The sequence below is a fragment of the Nyctereutes procyonoides genome, unplaced genomic scaffold, assembly GCF_905146905.1.
Source record: "Nyctereutes procyonoides isolate TBG_1078 unplaced genomic scaffold, NYPRO_anot_genome, whole genome shotgun sequence".
NCBI classification, from domain to species: Eukaryota; Metazoa; Chordata; class Mammalia; order Carnivora; family Canidae; genus Nyctereutes; species Nyctereutes procyonoides.
Window position 1 is genome coordinate 29685832 of NW_026575125.1, and position 18906 is coordinate 29704737.

At 39.5% G+C, this 18906-nt stretch overlaps 1 protein-coding gene and 1 pseudogene across 1 annotated transcript; one reads left to right on the forward strand and one right to left on the reverse strand.

Moving 5' to 3' along the window:
* Positions 1–1752: 1752 nt before the first annotated feature.
* Positions 1753–2304, forward strand: LOC129518400 (ferritin heavy chain-like). Its single transcript, XM_055338530.1, has one exon. It carries the CDS (start codon positions 1753–1755, stop codon positions 2302–2304), a length of 552 nt encoding a protein of 183 aa, XP_055194505.1.
* Positions 2305–17838: 15534 nt separating this feature from the next.
* On the reverse strand, positions 17839–18668 carry LOC129517864 (40S ribosomal protein SA-like; annotated as a pseudogene).
* Between the last annotated feature and the right edge of the window lie 238 nt (positions 18669–18906).

Below are 18906 nucleotides of genomic sequence, written 5' to 3' on the forward strand. Positions count from 1 at the left end.
TTTCTCATTGAGAAATTGATCGTGTAGTTCTTTTCCATCTGCAGTATGTGATTCTATCATTAAGGTCAACTTATCAAATAGGTGTTAGTCTATTTACAGAATCAACAATTAAATGCCTCTAAAACTGCCTAGGTAAGTTTACATCATGACATTTGGTATTTGATTCTTTGCTTTCATCAAAAACACTGATTACAAAATAGTGTCAATTTCCAAAGAGAAATAAAGAGACAAAAAAAGGTGCATTAACTGGAGTCATGGGATTAGCCCTTTTCTGAAAATAGGCATTTTATCCTTAGTTTATCTGAGAGTACTTATAATAACACTGTCACTCTTTGACCTTGAGAACAGAGACCACATTTGATTCTTCTGCATATCTCCAGAATCAAACACAGTGTCTGACACATATGTGGAATATCTACATGGTTGTTGCATTAATGCACAAATAAATGAATTATAAATACCTAGGTTGGTTTTATGTCTTCCATTATAATATCCTTGAGTTCTAAGAATATATTGTCTTTTAAATTAAATTAAATTAAATTAAATTAAATTAAATTAAATTAAATTAAATTAAAAGGCAAAACTATAGAGACATAAAGGAGATTAGTGGTATGCAGGTCTGGGGAGTGACTGCTTATGGGGAGCCAATTTCATTTTGGATTGATGAAATGTGAAATTTGATTGTGGTGATGGTTGCGCAACACCATGAATATACTAAAAACCTTGCAAATGCTCACTTTAGAAAGGTGAGTTTTATAGTATACAAACTGTATCTTAATAGAGTTGTTTTATTCTCGTTTGGGGGGGAGGGGCAGGGAGAGAGAGAATCCTAAGCAGGCTACAAGCCCAGCACAGAGTCCGACCTCACAACCCTGAGATCACGACCTGTGCTGAAATCAAGAGTTGGGTGCTTCACTGACTGAGCCACCCAGGCACCCCTAGAGTTGTAATTGTTAAAAAGGGCCTGAAGGCAGTCTGCACCAGGACCCCTGGGTGGTGCAGTGGAATAAGCGGGGGACTCGCTTTCATCTCAGGTCCCAATCTTAGGCTGGTGAGATGGATCCCCAGGTAGAGCCGGGCACTTAGCACAGAGTCTGCTTAAGACTCTCGCTCTGCTCCTCACCCCCCCCACCCCCAACACTCTCTCGGTCTCTCAAATAAACAAAAAATCTTTAAAGAAAAAAAAGACACTCAGAACGTTGAAGGGTGCCCCGCCGCGCCCCACGCCCCGCCCGCAGGCCACGCCCCCTCGCCACGCCACGCCGGCCACGCCCTCGCCACGTCCCCTCGCCACGCCACGCCCACAGGCCACGCCCTCGCCACGTCCCCTCGCCACGCCACGCCCACAGGCCACGCCCTCGCCACGTCCCCTCGCCACGCCACGCCCACAGGCCACGCCCTCGCCACGTCCCCTCGCCACGCCACGCCCACAGGCCACGCCCTCGCCACGTCCCCTCGCCACGCCACGCCGGCCACGCCCTCGCCACGCCACGCCGGCCCCGCCCCTGCATTGTGACCACGCCCCCTCGCCTCATGGATTCCACCTCCCACCTCCACAATAACGGACTTTAACGGACTTCGCTCCTGCCGCATCCCATCGCATCGCATCGCATCGCACCGCAGGCGACGCCACAGGGCTCTCTTAGTCTCCGAGCTTGAACACCAACCGCGGGCCCGCCGCCACCGCCATTGGCGCCGCAGGCCTGTCTTCGCACCGTGGTCGCCCTCGCCCTGCTGCCCGGGCCGCCAGCCATGGCCACCGCGCGGATCTCCCAGGTCCGCCAGAACTACCACCCCGACTGCGAGGCCGCCATCAACGGCCAGATCAGCCTGGAGCTGTACGCCTCCTACGTCTACCAGTCCATGGCCTTCTACTTCGACCGCGACGACGTGGCCCTGAGGAACTTCGCCCGCTTCTTCCAGCGCCACGCCCGCGAGGAGGCCCGGCACGCCGAGATGCTGATGGAGCTGCAGAACCAGCGCGGGGGCCGCATCCGTCTGCGCGACGTCAAGAAGCCCGACCGCGACGACTGGGAGAGCGGCCTGAGGGCCATGGAGTGCGCCCTGCACCTGGAGAAGAGCGTGAACCAGAGCCTGCTCGACCTGCACCAGCTGGCCACCGACAAGAACGACGCCCAGCTCTGCGACTTCCTGGAGGCCCACTACCTCCGTGAGCGAGTCAAGGCCATCGAAGAGCTGGGAGGCCATGTCACCAGCCTGTGCAGCATGGGGGCCCCGGAAGCCGGCCTGACTGAGTACCTCTTTGACAGGCTCACCCTGCGCGACAGCCACAAAGAGAACTGACTTGGGACTGACGCCTCCCCCAGCCAGGGGGCAGGGGGCAGGGTGACTTCCCCTGGGCACCCTGCCGAGCGTGCATGTTGCAGTATTGCCTTGGCAGAACGTTCAGGTTTTTTTTCTTCCAGTTCTGCCATAAATAAATAAATAAATAAATAAATAAATAAATAAATAAGTAAGTAAGTAAGTAAGTAAGTAAGTAAGTTGTTTGGGTTCAATAAAGTTATTTGGTTCAAAACTTAAAAAAAAAGGTCTCTGGTTGATTCCCACGCAAACCCTTCACCTTTTAAGTTTTACAACAGGTATTCAGGAGTCTCTCCACCCACCCCTGCCCCATCTGTATGCAGCTCAGGATCTTGGGAGATGGTGGGGAGGTATTCCATGGAACCTGGAAAACACAAATCAATCTTCCCCTGATAAACGATGTAAGGGTGGGGGTGGGCTGGGGTGGGCCGGGGTGGGCCGGGGTGGGCCGAGATGGGCCCAGATGAGCCGAGATGGGCCCAGGTGGGATGGAATGGGTCAAGGTGGACCAGGAGGGGAGGAAGGGCTGGGATGAGCCATGGGACCCTGGAAAATACAATATCAATCTTCCCCTTATAAACAACGTGGTTATATGAGGATGCGGGTGGAGTGGGATGAGGTGGTCCCTGGTGAATGGAGGTGCATGTGAATAGTAAAAGTATAGAAACTATCCCCTGAAGATCATGACTGCAGTTGCGTCTGGGGAAGAAGGAAAAGGAATGTGACTGGGCAGGGATTAAAATAAAGGGGGTCTTGGCTTTATCAGAAATGTTTATCTTCATTAAATTCTGCAAATACTAATGGTTAGATCTGCATAGCAAGATGGAGGTCTTGGAGGTCAGAATGTCAGAGTATCTCTGACAAGCTCATCCTGGGCAACAGTGATAATAGGAAAGGAGTCTTAGGCCAGCTTCAACATAGACACCAGCAGTAACTTCCCGTGGTCACCAATGCCTGGCATACATATTGCAATTACAAAGTCATCACTTATGTATGTTTTCTTTAATATGTCTCATGTATATCTCTCTATATAAGTGTATTTGTATACATTCCAAATAGCAACAGAAGAGTTTATTGTGAATCTCCAGACCAGATCCTGAATGTTTGCTTAGGAAGACACTGTCGAAAAGCACTGGATTATTATAAATCAATTTAGCTGCTTCCTAGATTTTTCCTGAGTCTGGTATATATCTCTGCCGTTGGGTTTCATTGAGTCCAACTTTGATTTAGCTTTTGTTATTTGCTACCAAGAAAACCTAAACTAATATGTCTTATTATCATACCTTTACCAGGTTCCACTGTAATTATTTGCAGTAGAGTAAATAGCTCCTCTAGAGTTACTACTCTAGTGGCATTTTTTCTTTATCCCTAGGACAAAGTTCACTGAAATGAAAAAGGAAGGCAAAAAAATTTTTAAGTTACCTGGATGGAAATACAGAGTAGGTGAAGACTGCCACCATAGGTATTCCTTTCATCCAAAAGTATTCCCTTTATAACTTACAGGTTTTAATTCCTTAGACCAGCCTTTCCAAGACTGTGTTCAGTATTGGCCAGTGCCACAAAATATTAGGAGGTGTTCAGTGAAAAATGGATTCATGGATATATATAAACACACACATATGAATATATATATATATATATGTATGTATATATATATATATATATATATATATATATATATATATAATGTAGTCCTTAAATTAGCAGGATTTTTTTGTTTTATTTTTCAGTTTTTGTTTAGGAATTTTAAGTCTTTAATGCAAATATATATATATATATATATACAGTGAATTTATAACAAGGGGATAAAATATTCATCATTTCTCATTCTATCTCACAGAACAATATTCCAAAGAAAATAGCTTCAGAAACAATGTTAAACGATCTCATTGTCTGTTGTTTGAGAATCACATACGTAGCATCTAAACCTCACTCACTTTCACTAAAAAGTCATTTTAAAAAAAACTGGAATCTTTGCTATGAAGTTTCCAGCACCATAATTTTTTTAGAAATTAAAGACTTTATTTATTTGAGAGAGAGAGCCCACAAGTGGGGGGGGCGAGAGGCAGAGGAAGAGAGAGAAGCAGACTCCCTGCTGAGCAGGGAGCCCAATGCAGGGATTGATCCCAGAACACTGGGATCATGACCTGAGCCAAAGACCGACACTTAACCAACTGAGCCACCCAGGCACCCCCAGCACAGTAAGTTTTAAGGCAGAAGTGTAATACCGAGCCCTCGCCATGAGAGTAGATAGGTATTACACAGCTTATATTTGGTTTCCTGATGGATAACTCCCAACACTGTATTTTTTCATCATATTCTAATTTCCATTTCCAAAAGAATGGCTTCTAGAAATGATGACACTGATATTTCTCCAGTATTTAAATCAAAATTGACAGAAGGTCCAAACCTGCTAAATAACTTATATTCTTCACCTCTTTCTACCTATGTATTCATCTCACCAGTAGTGGAATTCTTCATTTTGATTTTCCAGATTAGACTGCAGAATTTTGATCACTAATATACCTTTTGGTGAAAAGCAGTTGGTCCTTGAATTTTCTGGAAATGAGTTGCTTAATCCTCTCACCAAAGCATGCTAAAATTCCTCAAAACTCAGACATTTAATTCTGAGGAAAAAATACAGCATATATGCTGCAAAGCATTTTACTAATTAAGTCCAGGATAGTTAAATACATATATAGTGAATAATGTGCTTAATGTGCAGCATCTTACACCTCCATCTTTTTCCTCCAATAGAGATCATCAACATTATCTCTATCATTATTTGATTTTGAATGAGCACCCTATTGCAATATGTTCCTCTCTAGGTTCAATGGAGGACCTATCAAGTTTCTCTCCAGCCCTAAAGTACATGATGCAATTCTATAAATTGAGACTGCAGTATTCCCAAACAATAGTAGGCATGAGGCAATATCTAAATGCGGACTCTTGCAGATTTTTTTAATGCAAATTTGTTCCCACAACTAGTCTTAGGTATCAACACTCATGATAGATCCAATGAATTTGATAAAGTGCCTATTTTTCAGGCAGATATCAACATAATACAAAAACTATTATCTTCTATATACGGAAAATATTCTATCATTTTAATAAATGATTATATTATGCTAGAAAATAACAAGGTGATTAAAGTAAGCTTCTCAACAAGAACAGTATCTCAGTCTGGCCCATCTTATTAATCACAACTTTCATCTCTCTACTGTTTGGCTACTTAATTTGATTCAACAAGAATTTATTCTTAATAAATGAGTTCATGCAAGGGAATAAAAGTTAAATAAGACATGAATTTGGCCTAGTTAAATCAAATGTATTAGCATTTTGCCAATTTTCTAAGAGTAAAATACAAGTCCAATGTGATACTATTTAATAACCAATTAAATCAGGAGTATAGACAGAGAATGTTTTCATTTATCACTCTCCACTTTACAAAGAGGTATGCTACACAATAATTCAACAAAATTTCACAAATGGGAATGTAGCATTGTTCAATAATGTATGAGGAAGAATATAGGCCAGCTATTCTTCCACTCAGAACAGTGGACTAAACATTAAATCTAAAGAATCATCATAACGACAATCATCCGGGTAAATTATGCTGTCGAAATAACATGTTAACAGATTTCCTCTTTCTGATAAGGAGGGATGTTACCTGAGGGGGACAGAAACTTTGAGGAAGAACAATAATGTAACATGAACAACAGATTAAATTTCAGCAAATAAGGTTACTCATTTGTTTACATATTTTATGCTGTTGTTCCCTGGAGAAAGAGGAGGCACTTGAAGGGATATTTTACTAGTGCAGATCATATAGGAGCCTTCTTAAGGACTATAGGTAAAGATAATCTAAAAATAAAAATTTAGGGCAGCCTTAATGGAAGGTCTTTATATAAGAAAAAAATACACATACTTACTGAAGGCTTTTACAGCATCATTACTTGCATACATTAATAAACACCGCTTATACTTACTGAGTTTGCCATTTATCAGGCATCAAGTTATGACATTTACATGAATTACCTCATTTCTGCCTCATAACCACACAAGAGATATTGCTATTTTTACCCCATTTATACATGATCATAGCAAACTTAGAGATATATTAATTCTCTGATGTCTCACAATAATGGCTAAACTTGAATTTGAACACACATAGTCTGACTTGAAGACCTAGGCACTTAACCATTTGTCTATATGGTAATAACTAAATGAGAATCTTACAAGTCCTATGAGTTGTGATAATGTGGCAAAGTTTGCTGTGAGAAATTAGTAGGTAAGAGATCTTACAAGCCTGATTGTACATATAGAAATCTCAATCCAGCAGGACACACCCATAACAGATTATTCAGTTAAGTACCAATAATAAAAAATGACACAATCTCTGGTCTAAAAAGTCAGAGACTTCTGGAATTTTTCAGAGAACAGTAAATTTGGACACAGGGCCTTACACTTTGTATTAATAGAACTGCAACGATCCAAAAAAGTGAACCCTGGCTGTGATTGGGCAGAAGTCAATTGTTGGGATCTTGTGAAGAAATTCATTGGAAATAGGAAATAAAAATAGAAAGATTAAATGCAAATAGGAAGAGATTATTTTAAATGGCTAGTAGAGTGAACATATTTAGCCAATCAATATAATGCTTAGTGAGAAATAAAAATTACATGAATGAGCATTGATTTTTCAATCCAAAATTGTTTTTAATTTATTTTTTAGCACGAGAGCACATGTACAAGAAGGATGGGGGAGGTTAGGGGGAGAGGGGACAGAAAGAGTCACAAGCAGAGTCCGAGCACTGAGCATGTAGCCTGACATGGGACTTGATCTTACAACTATGAGATCATGACCTGAGCTGAAACCAAGAGTTGGATGCTTAACCGATTGCACAACCCAGGTGCCCCCCAATACAACATTCTCTGGTTAGTAACAGAGTATAATTACCCTATTGCTACCAATCTGAATCTCATATTTTGAAAAAAGATTTTCAATCCCTTTCCTCTCGAGGCCTCTAATAAAGTACTAGAAAATGGCACCACTTTTTTGCTATATTCTCCCAAAGTTTGCCTTTCTGGTTCTAAACATCATAGAAAGAGTGAGAATAGCAGGTCCCAAGAGTCATTATTAGCCAAGAAGGAGAGGATGAATTTAGGATAGGATACATCCACACGGTTAAACGCTTTCTCTAAGAATTCACCTAAACTTTTTGTTTTCTGCCAGAGAAAACAAAAGTCTGTACTTATTTAAGAGAATTGGCAAACCAGGTGAAGGGGGTGAACAAATCTAGTATATCATTGAAGAGATCACTGAAACTGTTTCAGGTTCAGACAAGGCAGAAAAAGTGTGTTTCTAGGAATGTGCTGAAAGAGATGGAAGGGAATGAAGAATAAGTTCAAAAAGGGTGAAAGAGGGGATCCCTGGGTGGCGCAGCGGTTTGGCGCCTGCCTTTGGCCCAGGGCGCGATCCTGGAGACCCGGGATCGAGTCCCACGTCGGGCTTCCGGTGCATGGAGCCTGCTTCTCCCTCTGCCTGTGTCTCTGCCTCTCTCTCTCTCTCTCTGTGGCTATCATAAATAAATAAAATTTTTTAAAAAAGGGTGAAAGAGGTGAAAGATGGATTCACTGAGACTTTAGAGGTGGTGCTCTGCTGTCACAAAAATGTGAACCTGATCACAAATAGAAGGGAGAAAAGAGGAGTTACTGGAGTTAATAAAGTCTAGGAACTGAGCAGAGGCTTTCAGAAGTGTCACTAGCATCAACATGGGCTCTTTTCTATACATCTATGTGATCTGCTTTGTGTTCTGAATTTCATGTCTATAGGATGCCAAGACCTTAAAATAATAATAATAAAATAACTACATTTCCATAGTGCTTTATAATGTGATATCATGATGGTCACTTTTTCTAATTTTCACCTCACATAGAGCCCTTTGTTCTTATGATTGCAAAATTCATTTAGACATTTTGCCTTCTATGCCAAATCTTTTTTTTTTTTTTTTTGGCTGCTTCTCAGCTTTTCTTATGTGTTCAGGAAGCCACTTTCTTCAGATATAGGGTTAGTGTATGTGCCTGGAGGTTTGCGATTCAGAGACCTCTCCAGGGGGTTAGGGTTCAGTTTAAATTTTAGATTTAGAGTTAGAGGTTAGGGTTACGGTAAGTGTTAGGGTATATGCCTGGTATTTTGTAGTTCAGAGTCCTCTCCAAATAATAAACACCTGACTTCTGCTGGGGTAGGGGTTAGGGTTAGGGGTTAGAGGTTTGAGGTTAAGGTATGTGCCTGGTGTCCTGCAGTTCAGAGCCCTCTTTAAAGGTAAAATCCTAGACTTCTGCTGGTGTTAGAATAGACATGTATGCCAAAACATCTTAAGAATGTGAAAGATGAATAGGTCAAGGTGTTAGATGGTAAGGTGTTAAGATATTTTTAGAACTGGAAAATTTGACTATGAGCATATATCTTAGGTTTGAGCAAAGCCAGTTTAAAGTGTGTTTGTTAAAACACACACACACACACACCACACACACACACACACACACACACACACACACGATTTAGCTGATTTGGGGCCTGAGAGAAAAAGAATAAAGGAAATGTATACAATGTGTTATGAGTTATTTAAAGAAAGCAAGAGGTTCTGGAATTGGTCCTCACATGCCTTCAAAAGACTCCATGAAGTCATTTGGGTAACAAATGTCTACTTTTGTCTTGAGTGGTTAAGTCCATCAAGGTATAGAACAGCAGTTGCCAGCATGGGAAATAATTGAGCTGCCAGGCCAAGTAGCAGCAAGTCCATGGCTCTGAGTGGTGAAAACAGAGTGATGTATATTTGTGCAAACATTATCCCAGTACCAAATTCTCAATGCTTGCTGTGTCAACATTTCTTTCCCCAGTTATACAAAGTCCCCAAGTGCTGACATATTTATTTTTCTTTTTTAAAGGGACATAAAGTTTTGTATTTGTTAAAGTAAAAAAAAACTATACATGCTTATAAAACTAAATGAGTTGGTTTCTGTATTAAAGTTATAAAATGTGCAAACTTTATGTCATTGCTCTTGCTTTGTGATAATATGCTTGCTTGTTTCATTTTTGTTGGAAGAGACTAATATATTTAATATAAAATATAAATTAGAATCTAAAGCCCACAGTGGGAATGGAAATTATTATTACAATTTGAAGAATGGGGTGATATTTGTGAAATTATAGCTATTTTTCACTGGACTTCATGTTCAAAGATGTCTCTTCTGATGGTGACTATAATCTTTGTGTGTGGGTGTGATTGAGAAGCAAATATGTGATCAGAATTTTAAGGCGATAATTTAACTAATATAACATTTTCAAAGTTCTGTTCTATTAGCAAGTGTGCATTATCACAAAAATCTTCCTTAAAGAGAGAACTACGTAATTAGGTATTTCTAAGAGCTCTCGTTTCTTTTATTTATTGTTCAGGAAGCAGTAACCTAAAGGCCGAGAGAATTTTCATATCTAGACAGTGAATAAATCAGAAAAGTAAAATCTCCCTTCTCCCAGCCAAGTAAATTCTTCAATACAAAGTTGACAAATGTTTTTCTTAAAGCAGCAAACTATCAGGCTGATCAAAATCACTAGTGCATTATGAGTCAGAGCATAACTTTTTTTTTTTTTAAGATTTCACTTATTCATTCATGAAAGACAGAGAGAGAGAGGCAGAGACATAGGCAGAGGGAGAAACAGGCTCCATGCAGGAAGCCCGATGTGGGACTTGATCCCAGGACTCCAGGATCACGCCCTGAGCCGAAAGCATAGACACTCAACCACTGAGCCACCCAGGCGTCCCCAGAGCATAACTTTTGAAGCGTGTTCCAGTGTGACCTTTTGGATATTCTTGTACCTCTCCCCTTTACACTTTCTCTAATTTAGTTTGTTGAGCTATAGCCCTTTCTATACACATTTTCCTTCTATCACGTATTATGTTGCTAATAGTGAAAATGCTCAATCAATTCAACCTAAACCGAAGTGAATTATGTTTCTATTGCCTTACGTATCAGTCCTAAAGTGAAAACTTACCTTAATCTCTCTGGTTTATTATGATCAGAAGATTTGGAAAATGTCTCATGTAATCTGCCTATACTCACTAATTCCAACATACAGGCCCTGTCTCAGTTTTAGAAAAAATGCAAGCCTTACTGGAAAGGGAAGTCGTGATTGGGATCAATACTCAGTTGATCTGGCTTCTCCTGTCGTTCTACTTTATGTTTCAATTCTAGTAACTTGATTCCTTCCTGGGGTCAAGTCCTCACCCAATGACTCTGTCTCCTATCTTAACTGCAATTTGTCCCGACCTTGATAAGCAACCCAGCACATCAAGAGATTCCTCAGGACTGGGATTCTGATTTTCTCATGCTTCCATCCTTGCCACTTGAGACAGTGAACCTCAAACTCCATGCCTTACATGGACAGGCTAGCTTCCTGTCTCTTCACATCTGTTGACAAGTAATTGGCCTGTCTGCTTACCACATCTTAATATATTACTTCCCTGTAGAGTATCAGTTTCTTCCTTGTACAGCAGCTATTACTGTAGGTCCTCGGACTGAAGTTACCTATCAGTTTTTCTCAAGATAACTGATTTTTCCTATCTGGCTGGACTTCCTCATCCTACCAGCAACTTCTCCTCTGATGAGTACATCTAGTTCCAGGTCCAAACTCTTCAAGACTGGCCCTCTGTCTTGCAATCAAACCTTCTGTGAAGACCCATTCTACAGAAAAAACCTGAAATCCTCCATGCTGGCTAACACTACTTGCTCCAAGATCTCTTTGAAGATGATTATCACAGGATTCAATATTATAGAGTAGATATTTATCAGACCTTTCTGCAAATCTTTTCTTCTTTCTGAAAATAACAGATTCACATCTCCAAAATCCAGTAGACATAAGAGCTACAAAAATTTAGATAAAAATGCACATTCTTTAAAAATCTCTTTGTTTTACCACATGTAAAATACATCTATCAGAAAAAGAATAGTAACATTTTTGTTTCATTATTAAAACACATTACCTATTGTTGGGAGCGGTCCCGCAGTGCGAGGCAAGGTTCCAAGTTGAGCCAAAGCTCCTTGTTGTCCCTAGCCAACCCGCAGTCCTGCGGCGCGAGGCAGGGTTCTGGGTTGAGCAAAGGCTCCTTGTCATACCTGGCCAACCTGCTGGGGCTGCACCTAGCTCTTCCCCCTTATGGAAGTAAATGTACATATTTGCTTCTCCTTTAAAATGTTATCGAGACAAGTTCCCATAAAGTAAGCAAGAAGGTGGCCTGACACATGACCACCTTGGCAGACATTACTTAATAAACAAACTTCACTGTTTAGTCTATATGTGGCCTTCATGCTCTATTGCTTAAACAAATAACAGGTGTTAGTTTTAAAAACAATGTATGTTTGTGCTTGAGATGTACTTCTCCTTAAAGAAATAAGCTGCCTGCTTTCAGAGGCTATATAAACTCTACATGCAGAAATAAAGCTTGTCCATTGCAGCCATCAGCTGCATGGAACCTCCTATCCCATGAACTTTTAGTCTCTTGTTTCTTTCTCATCCCCTTGCCCTCGGTTCCTGAATCCGGACCTTCTCGCGCCAGCCGCGACACCTATTTAAAGGAGTAGTTATAAGCTTGTCATGTAAAAGACAGCAATGTAAACATCACAAAAGAAAACTACTATCTCCATTAACATGACATTCAAATTAGTACATGAACTACAGAGACAAAGAAAAGCCATCAAAACTAGAGAGGAAAAAGTATGACCTTGTACTTGCTTCTTTCAACATCTATAGATTTTAAAAATTGGGGTTAAGTTGAATTTGATTCACATTTTCGATTTGTGCTTGAACATACTTTTCTCTAGAAAAATGAAGACTTTTTTCACACTAATTCCTTTAATCTATGTCATGTTCACTTATAATCTAACCTGATGAAGATGTTACTTCCTTAAAAATACCTCACATTATCCTCTCAAAATTTATCCATTAGTGTCATTTGACATAAGATATGGGAGGTAAATGCATAATAATGTAGCTCATAAGCACATCTATCTTTCTGATACAGAAATTTTCAAGATGACACTAGGACAATAGTATCAGATAAAACATAAATTTTCAACAAAAGCCCCTCTATTTCTAAAAATACATTCAAAATCAATGGTAAATCTTTTTGAGAGGCAGTATATCATGAATTTTAAGAATTTGAGCAAGACAGAAATGGGTAAAAATCCTGACTCTATATTTGCTGTGTAACTTTTGACAAGCCTTTCCTCCATTTCATCATTTGTCTATATAACCATACTTTTAAAAAATACTGAATGAGCTAATGTATATAATAAACTGCTTAGCAGTGTGCCTACCAGGTAGAAAGTGTTTAATAAATAGTAGCTAATATTATCATCTTACTATCAGTAATCACTATATTCCTATCTATAGTTCTTGGCCTTTATTTTCACTTAACTTGTATTACAATATTCTGAAATGCCTTTAATGACATTTTATCACAGACTCTATGTGGGGATTTCTAATATTTAATCAGGCTGTGGTATTTTGCTTTTGCAAAAGAGTGTGTTGAGATATGTAGAAAAGACAAATGAGAACATTAAAAAAGGTGCATTTTAAGTAGTATATTTCTTGACAATACATTCAGAACACAGGAAAATCTATTCTTTTGTATGCATTCTTTTGGAACCTCTTGCCCAGAGAGGCTGTAGAACCATTCATCATTTCCTACTGTTTCTACATCCATCACATCTTTTCCCTCTAGTCTCCATACAACCTCCCTAGTTTTTCTGATTGTAGTAGCAAGCAGAACTAATCATGAATAAATTCAGATGTGGGACAAGCAGAATATATTGGCCAGATATGACCTGAGGTCTCTACAGTCCATGGCCCTTAGAGTATTCTTATCTATCATGAGAAAGAGTTTATTAGATCCCAACAGTGCACAAGACGAGGCTAGGCATTAGAGAAAGCAAGCTAAATGGGCATAATCTGCTAGCCCTGTCAGGCATCTTTAGGTGTTGATTATTTAGCATTTATCAAATGTCCCTTGTGCTGCCTCTGTCCAAACAAATCAAGGGTTCTGTTTTGAAAAAGCTTGTGTCTTAATACCTCCAAAAAGAAAATAACTAGACTAGATATATGTATAGGAAATGCTGTAAATAAACATGAATTTTTTGCTAAGGAAAGGAAAAAATTGAGTATGATCCATCGTTCTTTGTTGTGGCACTATGGTATTGGTATTGCTGAGCTAAAATGTTGACAGTGGAGAGAAATTCAAGATAATGTGGTGGCAGGAACTAATGCAAACACATCCCCATCTCTCCCTTTATTATAGAAGTCCCCTTTCTAGTTCTCATTTTCTCTGTAAGTCAGAAAACTTGCATTAAATGTATTTAATGTTCTCATACTTGTTCTCTTTTTGGGGTGTAGATTCAAAATAGGGTATAGGATGAGCACTGGGTGTTATACTATATGCTGGAAAATTGAATTTAAATTTAAAAATGTAAAAAAATTAAAAAATTGTAAAAAAATAAAAATAAAAAGTAAGTACACTATTAAAAAAACAAAAAATGGGTACAGTCCCTACTTTTTTAAAAAGAGATTTATCTATTTATTCACAAGAGACACACAGAGAGAGGCAGAGACATAGGCAGAGAGAGAAGGAGGCTCCCTGCGGGGAGCCCAAGGCAGGACTTGATCCCAGGACCCCAAGGGATCATGCCCTGAGCCAAAGGCAGACACTCAACCACTGAGCCACCCAGGCATCCCGGGTATAGTTCCTACTTTCAAAAACTTAAGAATTCCTCACCTTTAGGGAGAGGAGACACATATACTTAAAACGACTAGCAAACAATCATAATAAAAATATTAAATTCTACATGTTATCACATAGACAATAGGGGCGGAATGGGAGTGGAAAAGAAATCAGAGAAAACAGAATTGTTTAAAAATTATGAATTCAATTAAATTGTAAGAGAAGTTTTAGTGTCAAATTTAAAACATTGCATGGGGTTGTTTTCTTTATGTTTATTATTAATTTTTTCTTTAAGCTGTAGAATTATGAGAGAATACTCAAGATTTACAAATGCTATTTAAACATGTAAACAAGAGATCGATTCCCTCATAAAGAAGAAGGAAAGAGAAAGAGAAGACTCTTGCATAGGTTGATACACTCTCTTGTTCTGGGTGACAAAATTATAAAGGTAGTGACTAATTGAAGATCAATGGAAAGACCCAGCTTTTAAGGATTGGACAGAGGAAGAGAATTCAGAAGATAAGACCAAGATAGAGGCCATAATGATTAGAAGAGAGCCAAGAGGGATCCCTGGGTGGCACAGCGGTTTGGCGCCTGCCTTTGGCCTAGGGCGCGATCCTGGAGACCCGGGATCGAATCCCACATCGGGCTCCCAGTGCATGGAGCCTGCTTCTCCCTCTGCCTATGTCTCTGCCTCTCTCTCTCTCTGACTATCATAAATAAATAAATAAATAAATAAATAAATAAATAAATAAATAAATAAGAGAGCCAAGAGTATAGAGGCCCAGGATATTAATTTTCTGTTGTTTCAAGATACTTTTGTTGTTGTTATAAAAGCACTTAACATAAGATCTGCCCTCTTTGCAAACTTTTCTGCATACAAATGCTGCATAACAAAAAGAGCAACTTAAGCCAATATTTATTTATTCTACCACGGTTATGTTGGTCTGGGAACAAGTTCTCACAGTCTAAAATCAAAGCATCAGCTGAGTTTGTCTATTATCTGGAGACTCCAGGGAATAATCTGTGTCCAAACCCACTGAAGCTGTTGGAAGAATTCAACCATAGCTACAGGACTGTAGGAGTGAGGTCCACATTTTCTTGCTGGCTATTGGTCAGGGGCCTCTCTCAGCAAGTTAAGGCTGCCCACATTCCTTCACACATACAACCCTACTCTTCACTCCATCTTTAAACCAGCATTGGTGAGTGAGATCCTTCTTGCACTTGGAATCTCTCTGACTTCCTTTTCTAAAACCAACTGGAGAAAACCCTACTTTAAAGGGCTCACTCCAGGCAGCCTGGATGGCTCAGCTGTTTAGCACCGCCTTCAGCCCAGGGTGTGATCCTGGAGATCCAGGATCAAGTCCCACATCCGGCTCCCTGCATGGAGCCTGCTTCTCCCTCTGCCTGTGTCTCTGCCTCTCTCTCTCTCTCTCTCTCTCTCTCTCTCTCTCTCTCATGAATAAATAAATACAATCTTAAAAAAAATAAAAATAAAAGGGCTCACTTGATTGCATCAGGCCAGCTGGATAATCTCCATATTTTTTAGGGCAACTGCCTTGTGACTTTGCTTATATCTGCAAGATCCCTTCATAACAGTCCCCAGATTAGTGTTTGATTGAATAATCAAAGAGCAGGAATCTTGGAGTAGAGGCATCTTTAGAATTTTGCCTACCACATCCAATAGCCCAATAAAAAAGACGTTAACAAATGAATAAATCAAGTATATATATTATGGCAGGCTAAAGGAGGTCAAGAACTAAGTAAAAAACATTGTATTGTCAATCTGGTACAGCATGGTGACTTCTGAGGGAGCTAATCTGGCAGTGATGGAATTAAAGAGAGTATGGGAAGAGTGATGGAATTGCAAGGAAATGAATGATTGGGTGGTTGGAAAACACAGACACTAAACACAGAGAGATTTAAAAAATATTTACAATTAACCACTAATAAAATGCCATATATCAAAAGATGCATTGTAGATCATGAGAATCTTTTAAAATACTATCAGATATCTAAATGCTAAAATAAAATTGTACTAGTGAATTATGTAGGTGAATTCCTTTACTATCTAGGAAGGGTAAGAAATGCCCTGCTGTGATTCAAAACCTAGAAGCAAAAAGGAAATTCCTGATCATATTTTGATATTAAAAATGTGCACGGTATGAATAAAGAAGAGAAAGGAAGGAAAGGAGGGTGGGTAGGAGAGATAAGGATAAATGACAAAATTGAATATAATATTTGCATCTCAAATCACATACAGAGGGAAAATATTGTTATTAAATTAAAAAAGTCTAAGAAATAAGAAGAAAAAGTCCAAAAACTTTAGGAAAAAATAGGTAAATGACATGGAAAGCACTTCATAGAAAAAGAACCAGCAATGGCCCTTCATCACAAATATAAGAGAAATACAAATGGAAACTACAGTAAAGCATCATTTTTAAAAACAGATGAACATTTTGAAAACATACTCTGTTGTTAAGACTATGAGAAAACAATCACTTTCATATACTGCTAGTAGAAATTCAAAACCATACCACTTCCAAGATTTGATATTGGGAAATTACTAATTAGCGAAATTAAACAGGCATTTACCCTTTGATTCAAAATTTCACTTCTAGGAATCTGCCCCTAAGATCCACTCACATAAATATTAAGTGACTAATGCACAAGACTATTTATTTCCCTACCATTTGCAAAAGCAAAACAGTTGTAAAAAACGAAAATAATGAAAAAAAATCACACTTCTTGGGTAACAAATGTGTAAGAATTCATACACACAACTCATACACATATACACACATATGTGCTACTATTTTCAAAAGGAAACAGTGAAGGGATAAATCAAGCATTAACTAGAAGAAATAGTAAACTTCAGATAGGAAGAAGACAAAAGAGGTGGTGGAAAAAACAAGAATGAAAGCTACATAGCTTTTAATGTACCTTGTTTTATAGTTTTAACCTTAGAACCTCATTCATGTTTCATGTATTTGAAAGATAACAATAAATTTCAAAACGTGAGGCAATCCCTAAAATAATAAAAAGAAATTGAAACTCACTAATGTTACTTGATATCAAATGGATAGTGTAATGGAAAGTATGCTTTTCTCAATTTATTTAAAAATAGATTTTGGGCAGCCCCAGTGGCCCAGCAGTTTAGTGCTGCCTTTCGCCTGGGGTGTGATCCTGGGGACCCGGGATCGAGTCCTGCATCGGGCTCCCTGCGTGGGGTCTGCTTCTCCCTCTGCCTGTGTCTCTGCCTCTCTCTTTCTCTCTGTGTGTCTGTCATGAATAAATAAATAAAATCATAAATAAATAAATAAATAAATAAATAAATAAATAAATGGAATTTTGACTGAATATACTCCTAAGTGGGACCAAAACTAAAAAATCATTAAATCTTAAATTGCAGCTCCTGGTCTTGTTACTAAGTTTAATGTTAGCATAATTTCAAAACTATTATAAGCATATACACATACTCCACTACGCACAAAATAGATTACAGCATATACATTATTATACTAATATGATTAGGAACCAAGATTTTCAGTATAAAAGACCTGGTAAAGATATAAATCAAATTAAATAAAATCCTGTAAGTTCCATTTAAACTTGGGAAATCGAATTTGTAATTTATTTACTCACTTTTTAAGAAACTTTCTTTTCTGTCAACTTCATATTTCCATTTTCTATTTAAGAGCCCAGCCCATGGAAAAACAGCTTAAGACCACTCGGTGGCTGTTCATTCAGTGGCATGAGCAGTGGGGTCTGCAGACCAGTCTTCAGTGAGGGGGGCGGGCGGCACGCTCCAGTCTTGAGTAGGGCACCACTGGCAGGCACGGACAGCAGCCGCGTGCCTGCACACCTGGCTGCGACCTCAGGTTTAGTAGCAGTGAACTCAGGTGCTAGAGAGTTCCGTTCACCCTGAAGATCCTCCTGGTTCATAGCCGTTTTAGCAGCAGCATGTTGTCCAATCTCTCGAGGATCTCTGTGGACGTAGGGATAAGTCAGGACCTCCCCTGAGTGCTCATGGGAGATGGTGCTGCGCATGCGCAGAATCTCCAGGCCAGAATCCACTGCGTCTGATCTGCTGAGAGGGCGTGTGTGCTGTGTGAGGTGACCAAGTCCGCGTAGCCCAAAGGAGAATCTGTGTGATACAGACCAACGGTAGGCAAATTAACTTACCACACCTCTGTAAGAGGCTAGAGGTCGGCCCTGGGATATAATAACTTCTGGAAGTCACAGCTCCCGGAAAGCCGCCTGAATCTGATTAGTGAAGTTTCTAGGAGCCAAGTGGCCAGCAATAGACATGGCCCTGCTGGCAACTACAACTTAAAGCACAGCCCACTGGCCAGTATTCCTGAAGGTTAGGATACTGACATCAGCTGGATTTTCAGTGGCAACAGTGGCATGAACTGCCAAAAGAAGGTTCTCTCAGGTTCTCTTCAGATTTATGATGTAGATGCCATCACTTTTTCTTTTGTAGATGTCCTGTTTCATTTGGAAGTCAAGGTTGGTGACACCTAAGTTCGTTTCTGCTGCAAGGAATTTAAGGACATCCTCCGTCTTCATTTTCAAGAAGTCTCAAGGTACAGACATAGTGAACATTTCCCTTTCTGACAGGAACCTAGGACAATGCTATATGGACTCTTCTCTGAGTAGCCGGGAAAGGTAGAATCTATTTTTTTTTTTCTTTTTAAAATGAATGCATATCTCTTAGGTCTCTACTAAAGTGCCCCAAAAACTGGATAGCCTGGTAGAAAATGTAAACTTACCACCCAGGTAAAATTTCCAAATATTAGTTTCCACT